Source organism: Urocitellus parryii, chromosome 4 (assembly GCF_045843805.1).
Source record: "Urocitellus parryii isolate mUroPar1 chromosome 4, mUroPar1.hap1, whole genome shotgun sequence".
NCBI classification, from domain to species: domain Eukaryota; kingdom Metazoa; phylum Chordata; class Mammalia; order Rodentia; family Sciuridae; genus Urocitellus; species Urocitellus parryii.
In genome coordinates, this window is record NC_135534.1 from 67781262 (window position 1) to 67808387 (window position 27126).

At 36.9% G+C, this 27126-nt stretch overlaps 1 protein-coding gene across 3 annotated transcripts in view; it reads right to left on the reverse strand.

Annotated features, from left to right (window-relative positions):
- Positions 1–27126, reverse strand: part of Pak1 (p21 (RAC1) activated kinase 1) — a 147781-nt gene that overhangs the window by 60749 nt on the left and 59906 nt on the right. The window contains exons 1-2 of one of the 3 annotated variants that reach the window (XM_026387269.2): positions 24193–24363; positions 9259–9469 (exon numbers count right to left, since the gene is read on the reverse strand). In XM_026387269.2, coding sequence (XP_026243054.1) covers positions 9259–9448 — 190 coding nt within the window. In that variant the 5' untranslated portion in view covers positions 9449–9469; positions 24193–24363. Of the gene's footprint in view, positions 1–9258; positions 9473–24192; positions 24364–27126 lie in introns of those variants that run through there. The other 2 variants (XM_026387267.2, XM_077797632.1) reach the window with 2 other exon arrangements.

Here is a 27126-nt window from a genome sequence, read left to right on the forward strand (position 1 = left end):
ACTCTTAGCAAACCAAGATTACAAAGAATTTTATTCAACAAAAGTTAATTATCAAAACCTCCAAAGCAGGGGCTAGAGTTATAGCTCAGTGGTAGAGCCCTTGCCTTGTAAGTGTGAGGCACTGGGTTCCATCCTAGCACAAAAAAACAAATAAAGGCATTGAGTCCATATACAACTTAAAAAAAAAAAAAACCCTCTAAAGCAAACATCATACTAACTATAAAATATTAGAAGTTTTGTAGCTCAGCGGTAGTGCATTTACCTTGTACACATAAGGCACTGCGCTTGATTCCCAGCACCACATATAAATAAGCAAATAAAATAAAGGACCATCAACAACTAAAAAAAAATTTTTAAAAATTAGAAGTTTTTCCTCCACAATTAAAAAAAGGTAAGTTAATTGTATTCATCATAGTACTATAGGTCCTTGTATTCATTAGAGTACTGAAGGTATCAGCCAGTACAATTAGATAAGAAAAAAATGAGAAGTTGAAAAAAAGAAAACTATTATAATTTGTAGGTAATGTGTTCAAGTACATGAATGCAAAAAAATTCAAATGAGAAATATTTTCATGTCTTAGTGTGGGCAAATATTTCAAAAATAAAACAACAAACATTAGAAAGTAATTAATAAATTTGACTATACTAAAAGTCTATAAACATTGTGCCAACCATCTAGCAAAGATACCATGAAGAGAATAACAGAAGGTACTTGTAACATATAATGGACAAAAACCCTATATCTAGATAAAACTCCTACAAATCAATAAAAAAAAAAAAACACTTTTAAATGGGCAAGACTTGAGAAAAGGAACTTCACAACGAAAGAATATCCAATGGCCAATTAACACATGAGAAGTTGCTCAAGCTCATCAGTAATCAGAAACCAGGCTACATACACAACAGAATCAGTAAAATTAAAGATTGGTTGTACTAAGTGGTGACAGAGTAGTAGAATAACTGAAATTCTGAAGGACCATTGGTAGATGCTGGTAATATAAATTGAAACAACCATTCGAACTTCTAGTATTATCTGCAAAGTGTAACATGAGCATGTCCATTACCCAGCAGTTTTACTATGTACATATAACCAATAGAAATTTGTACATATATGTAACAAGGTATGTATAAGAATGATCAGAAAGGGCTAGGGCTATGGTTCAGTGGTAGTGCACTTGCCTGGCATGTGTGATGCACTGGGTTTGATTCTCAGCACCATGTATAAATAAATAAAATAAAGGTCTACCAACAATTTTTTTTAAATGTAAAAAAAAATGATCAGAAAACATTCATAAGAGTTGATGACTAAAATTAATCCAATGTTTATCAACAGTACAATGGGAAATAGTTATATAAGAAAATATTTGGACCAGATGCAGTGGCACATACCTGTAATCCCAGCAACTCAGGAGGCTGAAGATTGCAAGTTCAAGGCCAGCTTCAGCAACTTAGCAAGGCCCTAAGTAACGTAGTGAGAATTTTTCTCAAAATTCAAAATAAAAAAGGTTGGGAAATGGGGCTCAGTGGTAAAGCCACCTCTGGGTTTAATCCCCAGTACCAAAAAAAAAAAAAAAAAGAGAGAGAGAGAGAGAAACAGACAGAATATTTGAATAATCACATAACTAATGTTGATCAAATGAAAGCAAACAAAAGAATATACATTATATGGTTCTATGTAAGTCAAGGACAAAGTCAAAAAATCTCATTATGATGTTTATCTTTGGAAAGGAGAGAGATGTTAGTGCCTGGAAAGGAAAATGCAGAGTCTTTCAAGGAATGTAATGATCTACTTCTTGATCAGGGTAGTAGCTACATAGGTGTGGTGATAATTCATTGAATTGTATACTTCCGAGATATGTAATTTTCTATACAAAGATTTAAAAATTTAGTGGAAGACATAAGAATCATGCTCAATGTGATACTACAGAGCATTTAGTTCAACTTACATCTTACAGAGCAGTTAGTCCATTAATTATGAGGTTGAGAAAGAAACTGAAGCCCAGAGAGATTCACTGAGTATTTCCTTGGAAAATGTTCAACACAAAGCTGGTCACTGAATGTAATTCCAAGTATAGCATATGTATATCAGTGTTTCCAATCCTTACTGATAACAAATAAATGAATTATGAGAACACAGAAGGTACAGAGGAAGAAAGGAAAGAAAAGGGAAATGGGAAATGGTTAAGTAAATGAACAGTATTTGAGATCTGAGTTTTAAGAGGATGTGATTATTTTGGGGTCTTCAGATTCACTTTATCCCAGAGCTCCAGGCTCATCCAGAGCTACAATCCTACTTCTGACACTGGAGAGAACTCTGAATAACTTCTTGGCAAAATGTGCTTCTGGGTCTGCTTAGTCTTAGTGCCCAAAATTATTTAATCTGTCTTTCCCATTAGCTCTGTCTAAACCAACAGGAAATACAACCTATATTGGGGGAGGGAAAAAAAGACCATTCTTTTTTTGGTACTAGAGATTGAACCCAGGGGTGCTTAATCAGTGAGCCACATCCCCAGCCCTTTTTATTTATTTATTTTTATTTTGAGATAGGGTCTCACTAAATTGCTGAGGCTGGCTTTGAATTTGTGATTTTCTTTGCCTCAGCCTACCAAACCACTGGGATTACAGGCCTGCACCACGGCATCCAGTGAAAAAAGACCATTTTTAATTTCATCTTGGAAGAATCCTGTAAAGACTAGTTATTCTGTAAATCATATAACAATTCTAAAGTGTTAATAACAGATTCCAAAAGAAAATAATGACTCCAAGCAATAATAAGAAACAATAATGCATGACCATGCTACCAAAACTACTACCAACTCTTAAAAACACCTGTTTACACAACACTTTTCACATTTGTAATCTTATAAGCCTTGAATCAACTCCATGAAATAAATATTATTATCTACACATATTACAGGTAAAATAACTGAGGCTAAAGGTAGAACAACTTACCAAAGTTCACCCAATCAGTAATAGGACTGGTGACAACCTCAAGCACTCAAACTCCTGGCACAGCTTCACTTTTATTAGAGATGGGGTCTGTGTTGCCCAGGCTGGTTTCAAACTCCTTGGCTCAAGTAATCCTCCTACCTCAACCTCCCAAGTAGCTGGGCACATACCACTGTGCCTAGTTTCACAGTTTCTATATGTACTGTGCCCTCCCCATAGAACAGACTAATTGAATATGCCAGTAAGTGACAAAATGAATGCTATTAAATACAAATTGGTTTTTTTTAAGAGTTCAAAGAACCAGCCAAATAACTTCTACTGAAAGCACTAGTCTGAACAACCCAAGGCTAGTTAAATTCAAATCCAATGTGGTATCCAAATGCTTCAAAGAATGAAAGACTACAGTTCAGAAGTCAAAAGACATTGGTTCAAATTCAGAATTCATGAACTGCAACTACATAGCATGTGACCTTTGACAAGTCACTGATACTTGAAGCCTAAGAGTGTAAGTGTCATATAGAGGAAAAGACCTTGGAATCAGACAGATAGAGGTCTAATTCCAGCTCTGCCATTTCCTAACTAGATTACCTTGGGCAAGTTATTTAATCACTGTGAACCTGTCTGTAAAGTGAAATATTTATCTGCCTGAAACAACTGGTGTACTTCACAAATATTAAAGCTCTTAATTTAACTTGTAGCACCTAATAGGCATTCAATAAATAGTAACTGGTTATTTTACTCTATTATTATTATTACTATTTTATTATTATTTGTTATTTCCATGACTATTTTTTGTTATTGTTATTTAAAAAAATGTATGGCTTTGCAAACTAAACCTCACAAAAATGAGTTATCATTACTATTAGAAACTGTCAGAGTAGGGGGCTGGGGTGGTGGCTCAGCAGTAGAGCACCTGCCTAGCACATGTGAGGCACTGAGTTCGATCCTCAACACCACATAAAAATAAATAATAAAAATAGAGGTATTATGTCCATCTACAACTAAAATAATAATAATAAAGAAACTGTCAGTAGATTTCTCAATCCACTCATCAAGACAAAGGAAATGTGGATGAGGATAGAAAGAAGGAAGAATCATCCTCATCCTGATTTCATGCAACTAAAGGTTTTAAGCTTACAGAAATAAAGAGTGAAAAGAGGCTTGCAACCTCACCCATCCCAACTTTAGCCCTATCTGTGGCCTAGTCCATTTGGATTTCTCATAGTTTGAGAAAATAAATTGAGCCTGGAAAATCCCGTGTTTCAGTACAGCCATTAAAGTTTCAGCACAAATCACTGGCCTTGTTTTTTTTTAAATTATTTTTAAGCCATACCTCTCATTGGCTTAGCTGAGCTAATCTGAGCACAAGACAGTAAAACATTCCAAACTTGGAGAGATAAACACTGACGTACTTAGTGTTAAAATTAACTTTCCTAAACTCTTCCCAAGTTCAGAGAATTCTACTTTGGTTGTGAAAATGCAGCCAGAAAAAGATCCAAACTAAATGCTGCAAGACTTCTTAGAATAAACCAAAGGCTCCAGATCCTAACCACAGAAACCAGGCTTTCCCACATGGAATTCTGCAACTCAACGCCACTGTTACAGGCCTTCAATTACAGTTTCTCCTTCCAATCATTTATGCACCCCCCAGGCACACATTGAGGCCATACTGGAGGTCAGCATTAGGTAATGCCTACAGACATTCTACCCACTGCCAGCTCAAATCTCAACTATGCCTGCAGAGAACTCTTCTTTTTTCATCTCCCTAGAGACATAACACTATCCCTGTAGAAATTCTAACTCTAAAAAGTCTGGGTGGGACCAGACATCTGTATTTTTGAAGTACCATTAGTGAGTCCAATGTATAACAAGGGTTAAAAAACAATTAACAGAGATATAAGTAGTAGAGTATGATGAAATAGGTTCCACACTCATCTCTACCACTTTCGACATGTAAGACCTTGAGGAATTTACTGTTCTCTAAGCTTCAGCCTTCCCAAGAGCAAAAAAGGTATTGTAGATATCAGATAAGCAAAAAATATTTCATTAAAATAAACTTCATATTTGTATTGTTTTACAGTTTAGAATATTTTTATGTTCACTATGTCAAGTGACAAAAGCCTACTAATGACATAGAGTATACAGGAATTAGGATTATTCCTATTTTACAGAGGATGATATTGGAATTAAAGGATATTTTTTAAAAGTAAATTATAGAATTAAATACCAGGGGCAGGATTCAATCTAGATTCTCTAAGTCCTGTTCTAGACCATTTCTTTTTAAGCTGGTATAAATTCTCAAACACTATATGGAGGGCATACCACTTACAACACTGCCAACACTGCTGTGTATCCTGCTAGGACTAAGCTGAATAGCTTGTTGGTTAAGCAAAGGCTCCAAACAAAAAGAAAAAAAATATTTATTTTCCATGTATGCATTTATAATAGCCATCAAGGGTCTTAAAACAAAGGAGTGAAACCGATGTGCTCAATTTACATAAAATTCATAACTAAGAAATGAAAGAGAAGTTGCTAGATAGATCATTTTGCAAGAATTCTTATAACTGTGTTTTCTACTATATGCTTTCAACTTACAGAGATGTAGCTTTGATCTTAAGACAATGAGATTTATTTTCAGACCAGATTTGGCACAGGGTTACTCAACTACAATTTCCAGAAGACCTCTGGATCTACAACTCTATCACTGATTAAGGTAGTTTACAATGGTCTAGCTTCTTTTCACCTTTACAGACAATCCTGATCCAATGACCTTTGCAATTCCACATTTATATAATTAAAAGATTTCAAAGCTAAAAGAAACTGTGCATATCTGCTATTCTGACTCATTTTTTAGATGAACGTACTGAAGTATACAGAGAAGTAACTGATCCAAATCAGGTCTCCAATGTATGAGAGACTACAGGCCAGATATGTAGACCTTCACGTCCCCATTCAATATACAACATTGTCTCTTCAATTCCAATGAAGATTTGGTTCCTATCTGTTGTTTCAGATAGTAATCTTCTTTTTAAAAAAATGTATATACAGCTTTATTGAGATATAATTCACACACTATACAATTCACCCATATACAGTTCACAATTCAATTTTTTTAAAAATATTTTTTAGTTGTCAATGGGCCTTTATTTAATTAACTTATTTATATATTTATTTATGGTGCTGAGAATCAAACCCAGTGCCCCTCACACATGCTAGGCGAGTGCTCTACCACTGAGCCATGATCTCAGGCCCCAATTCAATGGTTTTTAGTATATTCACAGACCTGGGAAAACATCATCACCACAATCAATTTTAAGGCATTTTCATCACTTCAAAAAGAAACCCAAGGGACCAGTGTTGTGGCTCAGTGGTAGAGCACTCACCTAGCATGTGTGAGGCTCTGGGTTCGATCCCAGATACCACATAAAAATAAACAAATAAAATAAAGATACTGTGTTTATCTACAACTAAAAAAATAAAAAAAAGAAAGAAACCCAAGAGCCAGGCACAATGGTGCACACTGTACTTCTAGCAACTCAGGAGGCTGAGGCAGGAAGATCACAAGTTCAAAGGCAGCCTGACTCAAAATAAGATTTTTTTAAAGGGATAGAGATACAGTTCAGAGACAGAACACTCCTGGGTTCAGTCCCCAGTACCACAAGAAAAGGAAGGAAGGCAGAAATAAAGCCACATTTCTTAGCTATCACCCCATAATCCCATCTGCCTCTTGGCCTCTGCAGTTCTAGACAAGCACTAATAAGCTTTTTGACTATGAATTTGCCTTTTGTGGACATTTCACATAAATGGAATCATATACCATGATCCGTTATGACTGGTTTATCTCATTTAACCCAATATTTCTAAGTTTCACCATGTTACACCATGGATTTTATTTTATTTTTTGTTCCCAAATAATATTTATTCATTAGTTGATGAATATGGAAGTTGTTTATATTTCTGGCTTATTATGACTAATGCTGCTGCAAACATTTAAGTAAAATTTTTTAATGTGGCTGTGTATCATTTCTCTTTGGCAGAACTGTTGGATTATAGGATCTCTCAACATTTAACCTTTTATGGAACTGCCATACTGCTTTTCACAGTGACTGCATCATGTAATATTCCCATCAGCAATTATGTGAGTCACAATATCTATACACCTTCACCAACATTTGATATAATCTGTCTTTTTCATGACATCCATTTTAGTAGGTGTGAAAGAATATGTCATTGTGGTTTTGATTTATATTTCTCTGATAACCAATAACTTTAAGCATCTTTTCACATGCTTATTTACCATTTGCATATCTTCTTTAGAGAGATATTTACATATTTAGAGAGATATTTCAGATCCTTTGTCTAATTCTATATTAGGTTACTTGTCTTCTTATTGTTGAGGTATGAAAGTTCTTTATGTATTCTAAATACAAGTCTCTTTAAAATGCATAATTTGGGAAAACTATAACTCTTTTATGGGTTACCTTTTTTTCTTTCTTGATGGTGTCCTCTGAAACACAAATACTTTTGATTTTGATGATGGCAGAAATTTTAGTTCTCAGTTTGAGTCAGAAAAATTTTAACTTTTTAATTTAAAAAGTCCTATTTCACTACTGTGGAAACTTGGGCTGAAAGCCTAATTATTTACAGAAGTCAAAAATATTGGTTGATAAAGTACAATATTAAAATTAACACATACCTACATTGAGAGATTTAAAAAATTGTCTATATATATGGGAGAAGGTTTCAGGGAAGGGTAACACTACCTAGATATAAATCTCTTATAAAATATATAATTTGGAAAAATTACCTAGCACCTGTACTAAAGACATGGACAGCCACTTCATAAGTGAAGTAGTCAAGAAATCAAAATACCTTCTCTTCTGTTTAGACCTCCAAAAATCCCACAATGAAGGTGAAGTAGAGGAAGGGATACCTACACATACATACAACCCCACAGTAACTCATTAAAAGTCCTCAAAAGTTTAGTTATTCATTTCAGTTCATTTAAGTTAATTGACAAACATTTACCATATGCAAAATATGCCTATTAGGCATGTCAATATAAAGACTTCTGAAACATCATCTTTTCTGCTCTTTAACCACCAAGCCTAATTTGTTCCTCTTCCCCATGTTCCTCATTTGATTAATGATTCTAATAACTACCATCTCCCTTGATCAGCAGTTATGCAGTATATTTGTCTAAAACATGGGATATTTTCTCCATCTTATCACTGTGCTTTTTATATTTGCCCCTGTTTGCCACTGTTTCGGAATCCCAGTTCTGATTTGTCATGTAATCCATAGCTGTGTCTCCCAGCTTCTATTCATCAATAAAGGAGTAAAGATAGAACTAGCATTTGAGTACTTTCCGCACAGAAGGTACTATATCAGAAAATTTGCATGTAATCTTCAGAACAACTCTGTGAGATATTATGTCAGTTTTAAAGATTGGAAACTAAAGGTCAAAGGGGTTAACTAACTGCCTAAGGTCATAAGGCTGGTTAAGTGGTGAAACAGGTCTATCTAAATCTGAAGTTCATGATAACTATTTACAGGTAGAAAGCCAATTTCTTCAGTATGCCACAAGAACAAAGACCTGAAAACATAACTGAGAACTTCACTTCAGATCAACCAAAACCTCAGTTAACATTTTTAGGGTGAAACAAAAAGCTATCTATGTGGATATCCAAAACTCTGTTTTTCACCACCTCATCCATAAGGATGTCAACAATTTTTTCACATGTATTGTTAAAATCCTGATTACTCTTCTAAAAGTTTTACTCATAAGAAAGAAATGAGGCTGCTTAGTAACTGATTCATAGTGAACTCACAATGAGTCTTACTTATCTCTGCTTCTTTTTCTCAACCATTCCTTGCTATTCTTACTGATATTTAATCCCCAAATCTGGGTGTAAGACCAGGAGATCTGAATAAAGAAGATGCAATCAAGAATTTGGAAAGAAGGCATTCCAAATAAAACTAATTATGGAAAAACATAGACATTTCAAAATACCTTATATTTTGTGACAATTGTTTATGAAACACAAATGGCTTCAGAATGTACAACCTCTGGCAAAAGCATAATTATTCTCTTATAATTTTGCTCAAATATAATTAAACAGTACAAAATGGGACTATTTTCCATTTTTTGCCACTTAAGGAAGGAAAGACAAGGGAAATATTTAACAAGAAAATAAAAGGTATTAAAGGAAAATTCAGTCAAGGAAGGACAGATCTTTTATCCAAGTTACAAAAAGTTATTTTTTAAAAAAAGCATACAAATGAAAAGAAAGAAAGAAAATACTGTACTTTTATCTCCAGGTAAGATGGATCTGTAAAATCGGTCCTTCTTTTTCTTCTCCTCTGGGTTTGGAGGCAGAGGTTTGGAACCATGATTTAGGGTTCCAGTGTCTTTGCTGCCAGCTCCAATCATAGTGCTGGTGTTTCTCATCGGAGGGGCTGGGGGTTTGTCTTGAATGTCTAGGCCGTTATTTGACATTGTCACCACCACCAGCAGCAGCTACTAGAATCAAAAGAAAGAACATAACTCTTTTATTATTTTTGAGCAAAAGGAAATGCATGTTAAAAATGTTCAAGAATCCAAATTATACAGCCCTTCCACTGTTCACCACGAATATTTCCAGCCTATCCAAGTCAATAATATTCATATATATAAATCCTACTGTGTGCTAACCACGGCTAAAAACTCACTAGTATCTTGCTTTTCTCTGCAGCCTCTTACCTAAAACACTAGAGAACACAGATAACCATTGTGATGTAGCTGAAAAGAAGAAATTTGTCCTAGCAAAAATCAAGTGCAAGGGCTGGGGTTATGGCTCAGTGGTAGAGCGCTTGCCTAGGATGGATGAGGGTCTGGGTTCGATCCTCAGTACCACATAAAAAAAGAAAGAAAAACAAACAAATAAATAAAGGTTAAATTCTTGGGGGAAAAAAACAACAACAACAAGTGGGAAACCCAGAAATACTTACTAGCTTTAGAGAAATGTCTTAAACTGTTGGGTTCCATTTATTCATCTATATGAAGGTTAAATACAATTGCTAACAGAATTTCACATAGTAAATTCTGTGACTGCCTCTAACTTTGTACCCTCAGGCAAGTTACACTTTCCCTCTTTGGAACTGACTGCATCAAGGATGCAGCAAAACTGCTGTTTTTGTAAATGGTTTTATTGGAACTCAATCACATCATTCATATTCATTTACATATTGTCTCTTGCTTATTTAGGTTACACTAGCAAAGCTGAATACTTACAACAGAAACTGTATACTCATAAACCTACAATATTTACTCTTTGGCCCTTTACAGGAAAAGGTTGCTTCCCTGGACTGTATCTCCCTCCTCTAAAATTCTATCTTATTCTATATATATGATTGTCAACGTAGTAACCATCCTGCTGAATATATTGGCAATCTCTAATGCTTCTGAGAAATGAAATAAAATCTAAATTAAAGGAAAAAATCTCTATTACACGATACCAATAGTTTTAAGGAAGACAAATACTATTACCTTCAAGTAAGCAATTGTCCTTAACAGTGGAGAAACATACATGTATCCAGAATTCATAGTTTCTCATTATTCGTGTTAAAGTAGAAATTATATCTTTAATTATGACTATTTAGAATATAAGCTCCTTGGATTCAAACAAACAGTACTTTAAAGATAAAAGTCTTCCAAAATAAAAACCATAATAATCATATAAGATGTTTTAGAAATGTAGATGCTATGGCCTGGCCCCATAAAGTTTGATGCAGTATGGCTAGGTTAAGGTCAAAATTTATACCTGGTACATGCCTATAATCCCAGCAGCTCAAGAGACTGAGGCAGGAGGATAGTGAGTTCAATGACAGCCTCAGCAACAGCAAGGCACTAGGCAACTCAGCAAGAGTTGGGAAAATACAAAATAGGGCTGGGGGTGTGGCTCAGTGGTCGAGTGTCTCTGTGTAACCCCCAATAAAAGAAGTAAGGTGTCCTCTTCTCCATGCTCCAAGACAATGGGTACATTTTTATATGTTATAATTGTTTACTGGTATGTCTTCCCCAGAAGCCAGAATGTCCCTCAAATATTGGACCCAATTTTCCATCTCTACAATCCAACAGTGCCCTATATAGTATCTAATTTATAATATACTGAATATTTTCATTAATAAAGCTTGTACAGGTGTATGTGTGTGTATATACACACATACATTGCCTTTAAGGAGTTTAGTAATACAGATGAAATTCAAGGTCCTTCACAATCAACATCCACTTGCCTTACAAACTAAGCCACCATACCTAGACACAATCTACATTCAAATTACACCTCAGAAATCTGTTCTCCTGGACTTTCCAAGGTGTGTGTGTGTGTGTGTGTGTGTGTGTGTGTGTATTTGTGGTGTTAGGGATTGAACCTGGGTTCAATGTGCCATACCACTGAAATATATAATCCAGGCCATCAAATAGTCTTAGTTACATACATTTACACACACACACACAGACCATCATGATTCCTGTCAATGATTTCTCTCTTCTGACTGATAAAAATATTACTCATCTTTTGCAGCAGGCCCTATATTCAATCCTCAGCACCAACACCAAAAAAAAAAAAAAAATCTTACTCACCTTTTAAAGTCAGACTCAGATGCATTTATTTGTATAATTCATCTAAACCCACCATTAGCAAACCAACTGTTCCTTACTCTTGTTTTTGAGCAAAAGAAATCAATTAAGCAAGGACAGTTTTGTTAATCTAGATTGACTCTCTGGGTAGTGTGGTTTTTATCAATTTCTTCCAGTTTCACTTCCTAAATTTGCCTTTGCTTTTCCTCCCAGCCCTGACCCAAAGAGAGCATCTACTATCTCACTTCTTAAGTATACCTTCCCACTCCAACTGCCAGTTTAAAAATTATACCCCTGCAGCCACCTCATACCCTAATCAAGCCCTCCCTGGATTTCCAGGTCCTTCAGTCAATGGCTTTGTTGAATGTAACTCCTTTCAGGCCCACAGCTCAGGAGTATGCCAGAAAGGCTTTATCAACCTTACAGGCTGTTCTCCACGTCTTAGTCTTTCACTGTTTGGAGAATTCTCAGGGCTATAGCTTCATTTTCAAAAGAATTCCAACTTACTAATAATTTAAAATCTGTTGAAATCTAATGTTTCAAACTTTTATCACATTCCAGCATAAGTTATCCTACTGTACTTAAAAAAAAAAAAAACTTCAATGACAGGAAATTTACAATTTCAAAAGATAGCTTTGTCTATCTTGTCTGCTCATTTAAAGAATTCTCACATACATTAAGTTCTATCTATCTCATACTGCATCTCAATTTTCTATTTGCCCCTCCTTTCACTTTCCTCCTTGGCAGACAGACTATGAACTCCTTAAGGATAAAGTTCATATTTTATGTATTTCTCAATCCCCAATTCCAGGCCTGGCACAGAACAGGCAACCAATAAAGATTTGTTGAACAAACTTGGTGAAATAGAAAAACAAGTGAATTAACAAAGTAAAATAATCACTTCTATCTGTTAGTCCAAAAATCCCATTTCTCAGAGCTACTCACAAAAGTCCATTACCTCTCCCCCAGATAGAACTTTAGATACTTGAAATAAGCTTTCAAGATCTCCAAAATCTATTCTGAATGCTAAACTTTTCTAGTACCTTAAAACTACACCCCCAGAACACAATTCTGTACTTTCTTGATCACTGTCCTTTGAATTTATTTGAACTCAGGGTTTGTACATTACTTTCCAGTTTCCCTGCAGCTGGCCAAGTAGCCATTTCCTATAATTGCTCCACAGTCTTTCCTGTCTTTACACTCACGGATCTCCTCACTGGTCATTTTGTTCATCTATGCTCAGCACAATGATTAGCACATTTTAAAACTTGTTTACAGGAAAACAGGTCCTGAAAGGAGAAGAAAAAACACTCAACTCTTGAATGAGGATAGCAAACACATCTTAAGTCTTCTAACAATCCTTGTAAGCAACAGGCTTGGGAGGATGAGAAACCAATGCCTTCTGATAAGATACAGTATAAAGCTAGACCCCACAACATTTATAATGAAAGTGTAGATGGAAGTCTTCTATCCATTCCAAACAATGAACAGACAACAGAGAGAAAGACAGACTGGCCCACATTTAACCAATGCCCCAGAGACTTAGGGAACCTAATAATTTATGAGAAAAATATTATACTGAAGTAATTAATTATTAATCATTGAATGACTAATAAATGTAGGATCATTGTGAAATTTCAAAAGGGCCACTAGTAGGGTGATATGTAAAAAGATGACTATATAAAAGCAGAAGATCTGGGTTTAAGTACTGGCTCTGTTATTTATTACAGAAGTCTCAACACCTACAAGATGCTATTTGATTTCCCACTGTGCTATCTCTAGATTTACACTGGTCAAGGGACAACTAAGGAGGGATAGTAACTTTTGTCTCTTTTGAGCACACTATAAAAAGCCTAGGTACAATGTTAAAACATATAGAAAAGGAGAATACACTTTTCAGGTAGCCACCATATGTAAGCAACTTTACATACTGAATAAAAGTGGGTAGGAATTTAGGGAAGGAGTGTGTTCACTGACAACTACCTCTTTGCATTTTATAACTCTGGATTCCACAGCCACTGTTATTAAAAAGAACAAGGAAATCAAAGATTTTAAGATGTACCTAACATCAAAGTCAGAAGCAACCTTAGAGATAGATCATCTAATGAAAACACTTCATATTCAAGGTAGAATTATTAAGGTCCAAAGAATAGGAAGAAATTCACTAAGGTCACACAGCAATTTAAAGATAGATAGAACCATCTCTAAACAAATAAAAATGTTACTCATCTTTTACTCATTCTTTACAGAAAAACTCAATTTTTTTTCAGTATTGGAAATTCAGGACCCCATGCATGCTAGGCAAGCATTTTTCTATTAAGCTACACCCCCAGCCCTTCAAACCTCATCTTTAAACTCTCTCCCAAAGGATTTTCCAACTATACTGGCAATGGGAGATATAAAAATATAATAAGCATGTGTGGGTTGAACTTGATTAATATTTACCAAATGTTTAACATGAGCTAAATTCCATAAAAGGTAAATGAACTTATGCTTCTTAAACTAAAAAAAAAAAAAAAAAAAAAAACCATAAATGTGGGTATTGTGACTAAAGACATGTGAAAGTTATGTATACCTTTGATGTATTTCCAGATTTTGCATTCAAGTACTGCTCAAATCAATAAACATTAAAAAAAACTTTTTTTTTTTAGTTGTAGAGACACAATACCTTTATTTATTTATTTTTATGTGGTGCTGAGGATTGAACCCAGTGCCCCACACCTGCTAGGCAAGGGTTTTACCACTGAGCTATAGCCCCAGCTCCTCAAATCAATAAACTTTTACTGAATATTTACATTTAAGGTGCTATGTTGGAAACCAGGAATAAATAAATAGACAATGAATAAATGAATGAACAAATAAACAAATGAATAAGATATGACCCATCCCTGGAGGCTTTCACAGTCTAGTAAGCCAAGAAGCAGGACCTAGAAAACCACAATGCCAGGCAATTATGAACAATGCTGTAGAACAGTAAAATGTCCAAGCACAGAAATTAAAGACTAAATTGAACTGAGATAATCAGTGAAGTTTCACAAAAAGTGGTATTTAAGTATAGCAACTTAACAAATAAATAGGTCAGCCTAGAGGTCTCCAACTCTTGACTATCAGGTTTGGACTATTATTCCCTGTGAGCTTTTAAAACACCAATGCTGAAGTACTTAGAAGAAAGTGTACTAATACCTGCAATTTACTTTGAAATGCATTTTTAAAAAAAAAGATTAATAGATGAGTACAAGGATGTGATATAACGTAATACATGAGTTAATGTTTAAGATATAATTGATGTGAAAAAGTGCAGTCATGCATTGCTTAACAATAGGGATATGTCCTAGAAATGTGTCCCTGTGTGAATATCACAGGGTATATTTACACAAACCTAGATGGTATGGGTCAATCACTCATGGCTTCTTACCGTAATTGAGAGACATGGTAGGGCTGGGATGTGCTTAGCAGTAGAGTGCTTGTCTAGCACGTGTAAAGCTGGTTTAGATTCCCAGCACCACAAAAAGAGAGAGAGTGACACATGTGATAAACTCAAGATGTATAAGGCTGTGCCAGCACAACCTAGCATATTATTTTACAGTAAACTTATTTTTATAAGTATAAGTACACTCTAAAATAATAGGGAAAAATGTATAGCAAATACATAAACTATAGTTGTTTATTATCATTAACAAATATAATTTACTACACATAATTACTTTGTTGACCAAAATGTCATTCATTATGCAATACATGAGTGTGTATTAAAATGTGAATGGTAGCAGAATCTAGGTGGTGGGTACACAAATATTCACTATAAACCCCTTTCAATGTTCGAAATTTTTCCTAATATAATGTTGGTAGGAAAGACACTAATGCTTGGGCTAGATCTGGATCTTAAGTGTCTGATTTAATTGGTCTGGGATAGATCCAATCATTAGTATCATACCTAGCCCAAAGAAAACAGGTAATAAATACATAAATAATATTGATGCAGAAAGAAGATGGCAAATGCATCCTAGAGAATAGAAGAACATGAATGTGAGAGTACAGTATGGTAGAATGCAACATAAAGGCTAACTACAGTGAAAAACTGAAAAAGTGGGACACAGCATATCACCACGGGCCTTTTCTGTACTGTACCACACATAGCATGGGTCAGAAAAAATGTTCTTTTCTAAGATATTCTAGAGCTGGGCAATAAATGCCCAATCTTAAAAATAATAGATGACATTGTTGATTAAAAAACAAGGCTGTGGAGAGACAACAATAAGAGAAAAGAGGTGAGCCTGGGGAAAGACACCAGTTGCTATCCATCTGTACTGAGGACTTTGAGCCTTGAGCTCACAGCATGGGACAGGGAGTTAGGACGGACCTCAAAACTTCCTAACAGAGTTGCTAAAATTCTAAGAAACTGTTTTCCTAGAGAATCTCCTTGATTAATTACCTTTACAACTAAGATTTCAGTCATCATTTGGAGCTCATATTTTAATAATCACTAACATAAGATCCACTTTGAAGTTTACAGAAAACTTGGAAATCTATTTAGCTGGTATCATTTTTCTCATTCATTAAAACAAATATTTATCATCTACTGTTTGCCAGGCTAGACTAGGTGCAGGGAATAAAACAGTGAGCAAATATGAAGAAGCAAAGTTTCAGAGATGCTACCAGTTACCCAGGGCCACACACCAAGTGGGCATCAGAGGCAGGGACCTGAAATGATGTCTACATGGTGACAGAACACTACACCATACATCACTGCTGCCTCGAGAGGCAAAGAAGTAGACTAGATCACTTCTAATATCACTAGGTAATTTCTCAGGCCATTATTTAAAATGAAAGAGGGAAAGGAAAAAGAAGAAATGAGACCTACTGCACATACTAATCACATTTCTTACTTTGAACAACCCAGGGCAGCTACAACTGGCACGACCAACGCTCCTCCCAGAACTAGGAAGTATTATACGCCCTTGACGCCTGGTTATGAGAATCTGATCTTTAATTAATCTGTGCCAAGAGGTTTTCTTTGGCAGGAGACTGGAATGCCGCAGCCTTGAATTTGCTGAGGGTTGTCCTTCTAACACGTCAAAGACATCCCCACTATGCAGCCTCCAGCCACTTGCTCTGCTTTAGCAACAAGAAAATAACTGCTGGGGCACCAGAGAAGAAAATCGTAGATTGTTTCTGGGCTTTCAGAAAAACTACTTTAATTTCTCCTCCTCCATTGCCTCTTATGTAAAATACAATCCAGGCTAAACTATTTTATAGAGTTATGAGAATTCAAAAGCCTACACACACACACACACACACACACACACACACACACAGTACCAGCATGCTGCTTGGCACAAAATAGATGTCCAATAAATATCTGTTCCCTTCCCCACCTATTCTAGGTTCATCTGTACTATTCCCTAGAATAGGAGGTGGCCATCAGTATGTGGTCATGCTTTCATGCTCCTGTCTTTCCCTTACTGCTCTATCTGCATAATTGTCCCAACTTATTTGCCAAGCAAGCTCCTACTCATCCTTCAAGGCCCCCCAACTTGACTCACTTTCTTTATGAAACCTCTGCAGAAGCCCCTTCCTCATTTCCTCAAAATTTAAGAGCACTTTATATTTCTATGGAGCAATCTCCAAATTTCATCTTATTGACCATAATTCATGACCTCACCAGGCTATGAATAACTCAAGGGATGAAGTTGAGTCTATTTAATCTCTATGTCCCCAGGGTCCACCCAGCACAGATACGGCACACAACAGGTAATTAACAACAGTTTATCTTCTAAGGCAGCCTGTTTTTTCATGGAAAAAACAAAGGAGCTGGAAGGATCCTAAAGAATCAGCCAGTTCCAAACCTTTATTTTATGAGAATCTGAAACCCATAGGGGTATATAATTTATCTAAGATCACTAAAAGAAATATTGATAAAGACATAACTAGTCTCTGATTATTCTGATTCTCTTAGAAACATTCTTTCCACATTAACTGTAATTTAAGATAGAGTGAGCAAAGGGCTATACCTGGAAGGCTTACAGAATTAGAGAAATGTGAGAGAGAACAAAGTGGGATGGAAAGGGCTGAGTGATTTGGAGTGAGAGATTTAAATTCACATAGGTTGGCCCAATCCTATATACCCACCCCTCCCACAAACACCACTTTCTCACTTTTAACATCCCTGCAGATAGTAACTAGAGTACTTGCAGAAAATAGTACTTACATGTCTTATAATCCTCTCCATACTGTCTTGGGAAATTCATGACCAGTAGCCCCAGTTGAGTTGTTCCCAACAGTAAAGGCAAAAAAATTCAAATTTAAGCTAGGTGTGGTGGCATGACTCTGTAGTCCCTCCCAGGAAACAGGGGATTCTTATTCTGCTGTCTCCTAGATGTTTGAACTTCCAGCCAATCTCTGCCTGAACATGTCCTATAATTCCCACACTGCTACATGTTGCCTCAAAGGAATAATTTCTCTTGAAGTGTTGATAACCACAGCATGAAAATGGGCCACCCTTCTTTCTTTTAAAAATAATCAGGACTAAGCCAATCAATACTCCTGTGACTGTTTATGTCAGTCATCCATGATCACTCAAACTCTCATCCCCAGTCTTCTCTGTAGAGCCTCTATTCAGACGAAATTTGCTAACTCTTCCCTGACCCTGGAACCCTTTTCACTATTTCCTTTGGAACTTCCTATTTGTCACTGGCTAACTCCCCTTTGACTTCTTGCCTTAAAAGAACCTGGCTATCACTTGAAAAGACTTCTCTAGTAGCCCTCTCAATTGCAGGCTGTCTTCTCTCTCTCAGTCATGCCACAAGCTTTATACTTAATTTTAGGTGCCATTTGCAAATGATGTCTTTACCTTCCTCTTATAAAAACTTCTATTTTCCTTTGAGTAGCCCGCTGACTGCTACCATACTTCTTTGCTGCTTATATTTCCTTGTCACTCCCACTCAAAGGCTTTAAGTTCCTGGCTCAGTCTTTCTGTACCAGTCTAGTTATCACTCTAGCTGACTTTAACAGCCACAATGACAATTCTATCAATACCACTTCATTTTCTGACCCTAGGCCCAACTTAGCCAATAGTCCCATGATCACTTCCTGGACCTGATCACCAACATGTCCATCAACTCCAATATCACAAATGAATTATATATATATTCCAAATACAGCAGCTCACTTGCTAAGAACTATTACAATTCCTAGATTTCATTTTGAGTTTTAATAAATTATCCATCAGTTGCCCCACCATCATTTCTCTTTACCTCATCATAGTCTCTCAAAATTATTCAAACATAAAAAAAAACAAAAACAAATACTTGCCCTTCTCTCCCTTTCCAAAATTAAATTGGTAAAATTTCAGTTTTAGGATAGCTGAACTTGGTGCTTTAAACTGTCTCTATACTGAAGCAGCCAGTGTCTTAGAGAATATAACAAAACCTGGTTTCCTGCTTTCCCTTGAAAGTTGACTTCCTACATTACTTCCTATGACTTCCCACTCACCCTTCCCCTTAGCTGATGACCTTACTTTCAAGGAAAAAACAGAAATTTTTGCAAGGAAACTGCATCTTACAGATCCAAATCTTTATGCCTCTCTGTACCTCTGTTCTCCTTCTCCTTCTAATTGTAACAAAGGTGTCCTTCCTCCCATCAAAAACCATTCTCTTGGGCTGGGGATATAGCTCAGTTGGTAGAGTGCTTGCACCACAAAAAAAAAAAAAAAAAAAAAAAAAAAAAAAATTCTCTTTTTCTCCCTGTGTTCCTTCATTTGCACTCCTTCTCACCTGGAATGATCTCTTTCAGTTATATCATGCTTTCTCTCTCTGTTAGATATATTCAGTCATTTGATTAAATTTTGTCACAACAAGTATTTATTATAAATACACAACTCATCATTACTAATCTAGTTGAACAAGAAAAAAATTCTCTGCTCACTAGGTTTATGGTCTAGTAAGAGAAGTAAACAAAGAAATGAACAAATAAATACATGATATCAAGTCCATATGTATGTGTGAACACAGGGATGGCCTGATCAGGACAGGATTCTTTGAGGAAGTGACATGTAAGACCTAAATTAAATGAAACAACAAATCATAATAATATCTAGAAGAAGACATGAGAATATACTGGGCACCTAGAATAGAAAAAGGCCAGCGAGACTAAAGTTGAATGAACAAAGAGAAATGTTGTAAGAGACTGAGATTAGCGATACAGTCAGAGCTCAGATAATGCAGGGCCTCATAGGCAACAATAAGAAGTCTAGATAAGACTAGACAATAAGTAGCAAGTATAGGAAGACACTGAGGTATTTTTCTCTTTCCACATTTTTTATTGGTACATTATAACTGTACATAATGATGGGATTTGTTGTTACGTATTCATACATGCACACAATATAACAATATAATTTGGCCAATATCACTCCTTGGCACTTCCCCTCTCTATCCCCTCTTCTCATCCCTTGGTCCCTTAACTCTACAGATCTCCCTTTGATTTTCATGAGATCCCTGCCCACCCACCTTTCTTTTCCTCTTTTCCTCTCTAGCTTCCACATGTGAGAGAAAACATACAACAAACATTTGAGTTTGGCTTATTTCACTCAACATAATGGTCTCAGGTTTCATCTATTTTCCTGAAAATGACATAATTTCATTTTTCTTTATGGCTTTAAATTTGTGGTCTATTGTGTATATATACCACATTTTCTTTATGCATTTATTTGCTGATGGACACCTAGGCTGGCTGGTTCCAGTTTGGCTGCTGTGAATTGTGCTGCTATAAACATGGATATGCATGTATCACCTATAGTATGCTGACTTTAATTCTTTAGGATAAACACCAAGGAGTAGTATAACTGGGTTGTATGATGATTCCATTCCTAGTCTTTTGAGGAACCTCCATACTGATTTCCATAGTGGTTGTACTAATTTACAATTCCACCAAAAGACACTACAGGATTTTGAGCAGAGAACTGATATTCAACATAATTGCCTTCCCTTCTCCTTCAAACACTTTCTTGACTTCTGGGGAAGCACATTCTCCTGGCTTTGCTTCCACTTTTCTGTCTACTCTTCTTTCCTTTGTAGACCCTCTTCCAGTTATCCTCACACATTTAAGGCTCAGAATCCCCTTTACTCTTACACTACACTCCCAAGATGCCCTCACCCATTCCCATAGCTTTACATTCCATAGGTATAGTGATGATGCCCATGTTCTCTTGCCAAACAGCTCTTTCAAACTAATAACTATCTATTAGACAACTCCACCCACATTGAGGTACTGGTGAGAAATGCAGGTGCAGTTGTCCAGTAGATGGTTAAACCTGACATGACCAAATGGAACTCCTGGTTTTCACAGTATCTGTCATGAGTTTTAATTATATTTGCTTTGTTATGACTCATCTTCCTCAATAGACAATAAGCTTTTACAAAGTAACAATTAAATCTCTTGTATTTTCCAAATATACTTAGCAACTAAATAAAAGTTGGTAAAAGTAGGCACTCAGTAGACCCTAAGATTTACTAGACCCTGTCTCTTCCCTCAAAAAACTCACAGGCAAGGAGAAGCAGATACATAAATCACAATAACTACACCAAATATAAGTGTCACAAGGGCTGGGTTTATGGCTCAGTGGTACAGCACTTGCCTAATACATGTGAGACACACTGGATTCAATCCTCAGCACCACATAAAAAATAAATAAATAAAATAAAGGTATTTTTTAAAAAGTGCCAGTAATGAGTGTTGAGAAAAAGCACAAAGGTGCTAAATGAATCCAGACAAGGGGCCCTTAGAAGTCTAGGAGTCAAGGAAGACTTTCTTCAGAGGTGACTTGAGAGTTTATTTTTACAAGATAAGAATAACTATTAAAAATATAAATACAATTATTATTTCTTTTTTATATAATTACTTTTAAGTTTGATAATAACCTTTCAAGATAGATATATCTTCCATTTTATATATGAAGCTTAGAGAAACTAACATTCAGATAACTAGTAAACAGTAAAATTAGGATTTGAATTGAACTCAAATCTACTTTAATCTCTTCCCTATCTCTTTTTTTATGTTTGCTATATCACTGTCATTAAAAATAATATCTTTTATATTTGCCACTCAAAAAAAAAAGCACTCTTATATACCTCTTGGACTCCTTTTTTAAACATGGGCTCAATTATCAAGTCCTAAAACCTTCTGAGTCCTTTTTCCCTTATTCATTGAAAACTGAGGCTCAGTTTTAGACTAGTCAGTGGCATCACTGACTATAGCCTCTGAACATGTTCAGGCTATAGCCTCTGAACATTTTTTTCATTGCTTGAGAATGCATTCAGGAACATCCATAAAAACATCTGTATAGCACTTTATTCTTTGCACACTCTATGCACATACATGGTTGATAACATGATGTAAGTGCATTGATATCACCATTAGAGTAGACTTGAGTTTGGATCCCAGCTTTGCCACTGACTTGCTGAATTTAAAGTTCCCTCCCCTACATTATCACAGCCCCCTTGAGATTCCCTCTACAAAACTTATCACATGAGCTTCCACAATCCTTGACCTGAATTTGAAAGTAGTAACTGAGATCAATTTCCACTTTTGTATCCCCAATACTAGTATAATTAGTATAAAGATGATGATTCATAGAATGAATGGGTGCCACATTGAAACATGCACATTCCACATTCCACACAGTGAGTGCCAATAAAACAGCAGTCTTGTCATTCTTATCTGCTTCCCCTCACTTTGGGGCCACTGCTTAAGAAAAATTTGCTGAATAAAAATATAAACAAGCCCTAATAGCCAGTCTTAAGAGTAGAGAGAATGAACTTATATGGTCCCCTTTCCAAGCCTATAATCTTTCCTTTTATGCCCACCCCATCCACCCAGGTGCCCATGTCACCTTCTTCGTCAAAAAACCACTGTCTTCTCCTCCAGGACTGCTCCTTCTCTTCTCTCTCCACCCACCCCTGCTACCTCCCTTTTTCTCCCTTGACTCACAGGTCAACCTCCTTTCCTCCAAGTCACAGTTCTTCTAAACTGCCAAAGAATCAATGGTCATTTCCCAGTCAGTTATCTCAAAGGGAATTTTAGCCTCTGCCCAGCCCTACCTGACACTCTTGCTTACCCCCAACTCCAGCTTTGAAAAGCTGCCCACTTCCAATCTTGCTTCTTCCCCATTGTCCACCTGCTGCCCTCCACACTTCAAGGGAAGAAGGTGGGGAACAAATCCATAAAGATGGAATGCTTATTGTCATGCACAAGGCAAAGCATGGGGGCAGTAAAGAGAGACAGACATTTGGGGAAGATAAAATTTAGGTGAAAGCTAAAAGCAGGGGGTTGGGTAGAAAACAAGGAATGTTTGGGCCTCACAAACACCACAGCTAAGGACCCTATAAATAAGCAACCTATATAATGAGAAACTGTAACCAAAAATTCTAAGAGGAAAAGAGAAGAAAGTCTAAACAAGAGACAGAGGACCCAAGAGAAAAAAAGCTTATGAAGGTGGAGAGATAAGAAAAGGAAAACAAGAGGAGAGCAGAAAGAAGGGAACAAGAGAGGTGGATAGGTAGGGGCAGGGACAGGAAAAATGACCAGGAGGAGAAAGAAAGAAAAGGAAGGAGAGATAGAAGAGTCACAGAAAAACTGGGAAAAGAAAGGAGGTTCAAAATTATCAAGCAGGTTAGTATCAGGCCTGACATGAGTTTCCTGGTGCCAAATAATAAAGAAGGGAAGAATTATAGTGATCTAGACATTACCCAGTCTCAAGGTCTGTCATTTACTTAGCAGAATAGAGTGCTCTAGAGAAGGCAGCCTAGTTTAAAGCAGCTTTATATCTAATTATTGAAGAATTGGCCAGGTCAAAGAAAAAGCATTAACATACTTTGACCTGTTTTTTCTCAACGCCACCTCCCTACCCATAACATACCCACAGTCAACTCTAATATAAGCATTGGCATTCTCAGCCTCTGTCTTGCCCCTGAACTCACTGCGTTCTAAACAGACCATCAAGATGCCATACAAAAGGCTGGCTGAAAGACAGGATACCAGTGTCTGCCTGTACCAAGTTCACCTAGGTCTCCCGCAGTGTTGGGGGACATCGGTACAACCTATTCAAACCCTTTAACTAAATCACCTTTCCAAAAGACTGACAGCCTGGGAAAGCCAGAGTTCCAAACAGAATGTCACGCCCTTCCTTGCAGATAAGGAAACTGAGGTTCACAGAGGCCACCAGCACCCAGGTCTCCCATCTCCCAGCTCCCTCCACTTCTTATCAGAAAACAATCCCCACAGGCCTGGGTCCCAGCAAGCAGGCTGTCAGCCAAGGCAAGGAAAGCATCAGCCTGGCCACCAAGCAGAGGAGTCCTTACAAAGGAGTGGGCCCCCTAAAGCGGAACAGTTCCCCAAAAGCCCAGCTTCCCCTTCACACCCTTCCCTGGCCAGATCTCTGATTCCAGTGAAGGCCTAACCCTGGGTGGGCTCAAGTGAAGGTTCCACCATCCGCCCTTTCTTTCATTAAGGGTCCCTTAAGATAAGGGGAATGTAATACTCCCCCAACATCTCCACTCCCGGAAGCCAGCAGAGACCCGATTAGAGCACAGCCCAGCTGGGCAAACCGCAGGCAGAGGCGGAATTACCTGGTGCGGAGAGCCGGCCCCGGCATCTCTAGCGATTGTTTCTGTCGCAGAGCCGCACCTCTCCCTCTAGCCGCCCAGCAGTGCGCACAAAGCCCGGGCTCCACCAGCTCGCCTGATTTGTCTGGGCCGGGCTCTGGCAACGCAGCCGCCCAGCTCCCGAGGTGCAGCACGCTCGCGCCCTCGCAGGCAGCAGCAGAAGAGGCGCCCCGGCGGTTTGACGAAGGAAGGGACCAGGGGCGGGGAAGGAGGGAGGGAGGAGGCGGGATGAGGCCGCCGCTTCTCCTTTCTGCAAAGTGCTGCGGGTGGTGACGGCTCCCTTCCCACGTCTTGCCTCTTCTCCCCCGCCTTCTCTGGTAGGAGGTAATTTCTCTCTAGGGCCAAGCTTTCCAAGGCCTGCCAGAGTCCTGGGTGAGCCCCAGAGTCAAGGAAAAAGAACCAGAGCTCCTGGGTGCCTTAGTTTCTGCAGCTGGCACAAAGGAGTCTTCTAGACCTCAAATCAGATTCAGAACTCTTTATCACAGTAAGCCCCCGGAAAGAGATGCAGATTCACCTTATCCCCCTACTCTATTCTCCTAAAAATGATGTCCTAGGAAAAGGCTGGGTGGGCTCTCATAAATGCTTGTAGGCAAAAAAAAAAAAAAAAAAAAAAACACACCTCAATAGCTACATAGTCATTAAGAGCTATATTGTGTACCATATGCTTTATAAAACTCACATCTATCTTATAAAGGAGGCACTATATTAAATCTCATATGTCAAAATGAGGTCAAGGAAAATGTAGTCTCATACAACATTTCTATAGCACCTAATTGTGTATCAGGCATGCAGATGGAACCTGAGCTGAATAACACACTACAGATTATTCACCAACACACTACAGATCAGACACACCCCTAGTGGGTGTCTCCCAAAAACTGGGGAAAAAAAAAAACACATTCACACTTTGTCAAATGCTCCTTAGGAGGCAGTATTACTTAATTATTCACCCCTCTTACCCAACCCACCCTTGCTCTTGAAAGACAAGGCAGGAGTCAGGTTACACAGATTATTTCTTCCAGGTCATAATTGGGAGTTCAGATTTCATTCCCCTTTTCAACAGGAAGACTTTGGAAGGTTTTTAAGCAGAATGACAAGATCTAATATTTTAAAAAGATCACTGACTGATCCATGGAGAAGGGGACATGAAAACATCTTAGTATATTCCTATAGAGCTCAGGTGATAGAAAATAATTTAGACTAATGTAAAATAAGATGAAAACATAACCTCATTCTAAAGATATAGCTTAGTAGAAACAGCAGCAGAATGGGTATAAGACAGAATGAAATAAGAGAGAGCAGTGACTTAACCAAGATCAAACATCTGGTAAATGATTAAAGTATCCATGCCCTGGTCTGACTCCTAAACCTATGCCTAATTTATTTCTCTTGCTTATTTATTTATGTCTGCCATGCTGTTTTACATGAGATCACTGTGTTACATGAGACCTCTATTAACTGCAATATCTCTCTCTTTACTGCCTGGCAAAGAGCAGGTAACCAGCATTAAGCCTGATTTTTATGGTATGAATCAATCTTCTTGACAGACATCTACAGTTTCATTCAGTAGGCCCAAATTAGTCTAACTGAAGAGGATGTTAGGGAAGAACTCCATGAATGAAGAAGGAACTTTTAAAGGTATTTATTCACCCTTCTTAGGCCCTGAGGACATGTGCTGTTCCAACCAACAGAGATCTCAAATTTAGTAGAGGAAATTTCTTGAAGACACCTAGATTGACACAATAATAAAGATGAGGAGATCAACTACATTCTGAGAACTCAGTGTCAAAGTGCTTTTTCTGCTATTCACTCTATAAATTGAAATGAAAGATAGTATAAGACCTTGACTTTACACTATCTTTCATACCAATTTACAGAATAAATAACAGAAAAAGTTCTCTGACTTGGACACAGTTTTTCAAACTAAACTATAAATAATCACACCATGTCATCTTATTCAACTTTCCACCCCATGTGGCATCCTCTTATAGATGGTCATCCAGGCTTTGCTGGAATATACACAGGAACAGGGAGATCACTTTCCACTAGCATTATAAAAATAAATAAACAAATCATCTAAACACAGATTTTTTTCAGAAAAATTAACTCAAAATGGATCATAAGATTACATATAAAATGCAACACTATAAAATGTCTCAAAGATAACACAGGAGAAAATCTGGATAACCTCGAATTTAGCAATAACGTTTTAGATATAATACCAAAAATATGATCCTTGGAAGAAAAAATTGACAAGTTGGATTTGATAACAATTTACAACTTCTGTTTTGCAAAAAATAAGGTTAAGAGAATGAAAAGACAAGGCACAAACCAGAAGAAAATATTTGCAAAACACATCTAATAAAGAACTTGTATCCATATTCTAAAAAGAATTATTTTAAGATTCTTTTTATTGTTTTTTTAAGTAATTACATATATATTTTTATGCAGTGCTAAAAACAATTGAACCCATGCTAGGCAAGCATTCTGCTACGGGCTACAGCCCCAGCCCCCAAACTATACAAAGAATTCCTAAAACTGAACAATAAGAAAACAAATACCCAATAAAAAAAATGGTCTATATAAAGATCTGAAAAAATACCTCACCAAAGAATATATACACATGACAAATAAGCATGTAAAAAGATACTCAACATAGTAAGTCAGTCATTAGGGAGCTGCAAATTAGAACAAAAATGTGATATTATTAGAATGACTAAAATCCAAAATATTGACAACACCAAATGATTATGTGACATGGAACAGCAAGAATTCTCATTCACTGCTAATAGAAATGGAAATGGACTCCAATTTGAAAGATGATTTGGCAGTTTCTTACATAACAAAATATACTTACTAAATAATCCAGCAATTGCACTTCTAGATATTTAACCCAAA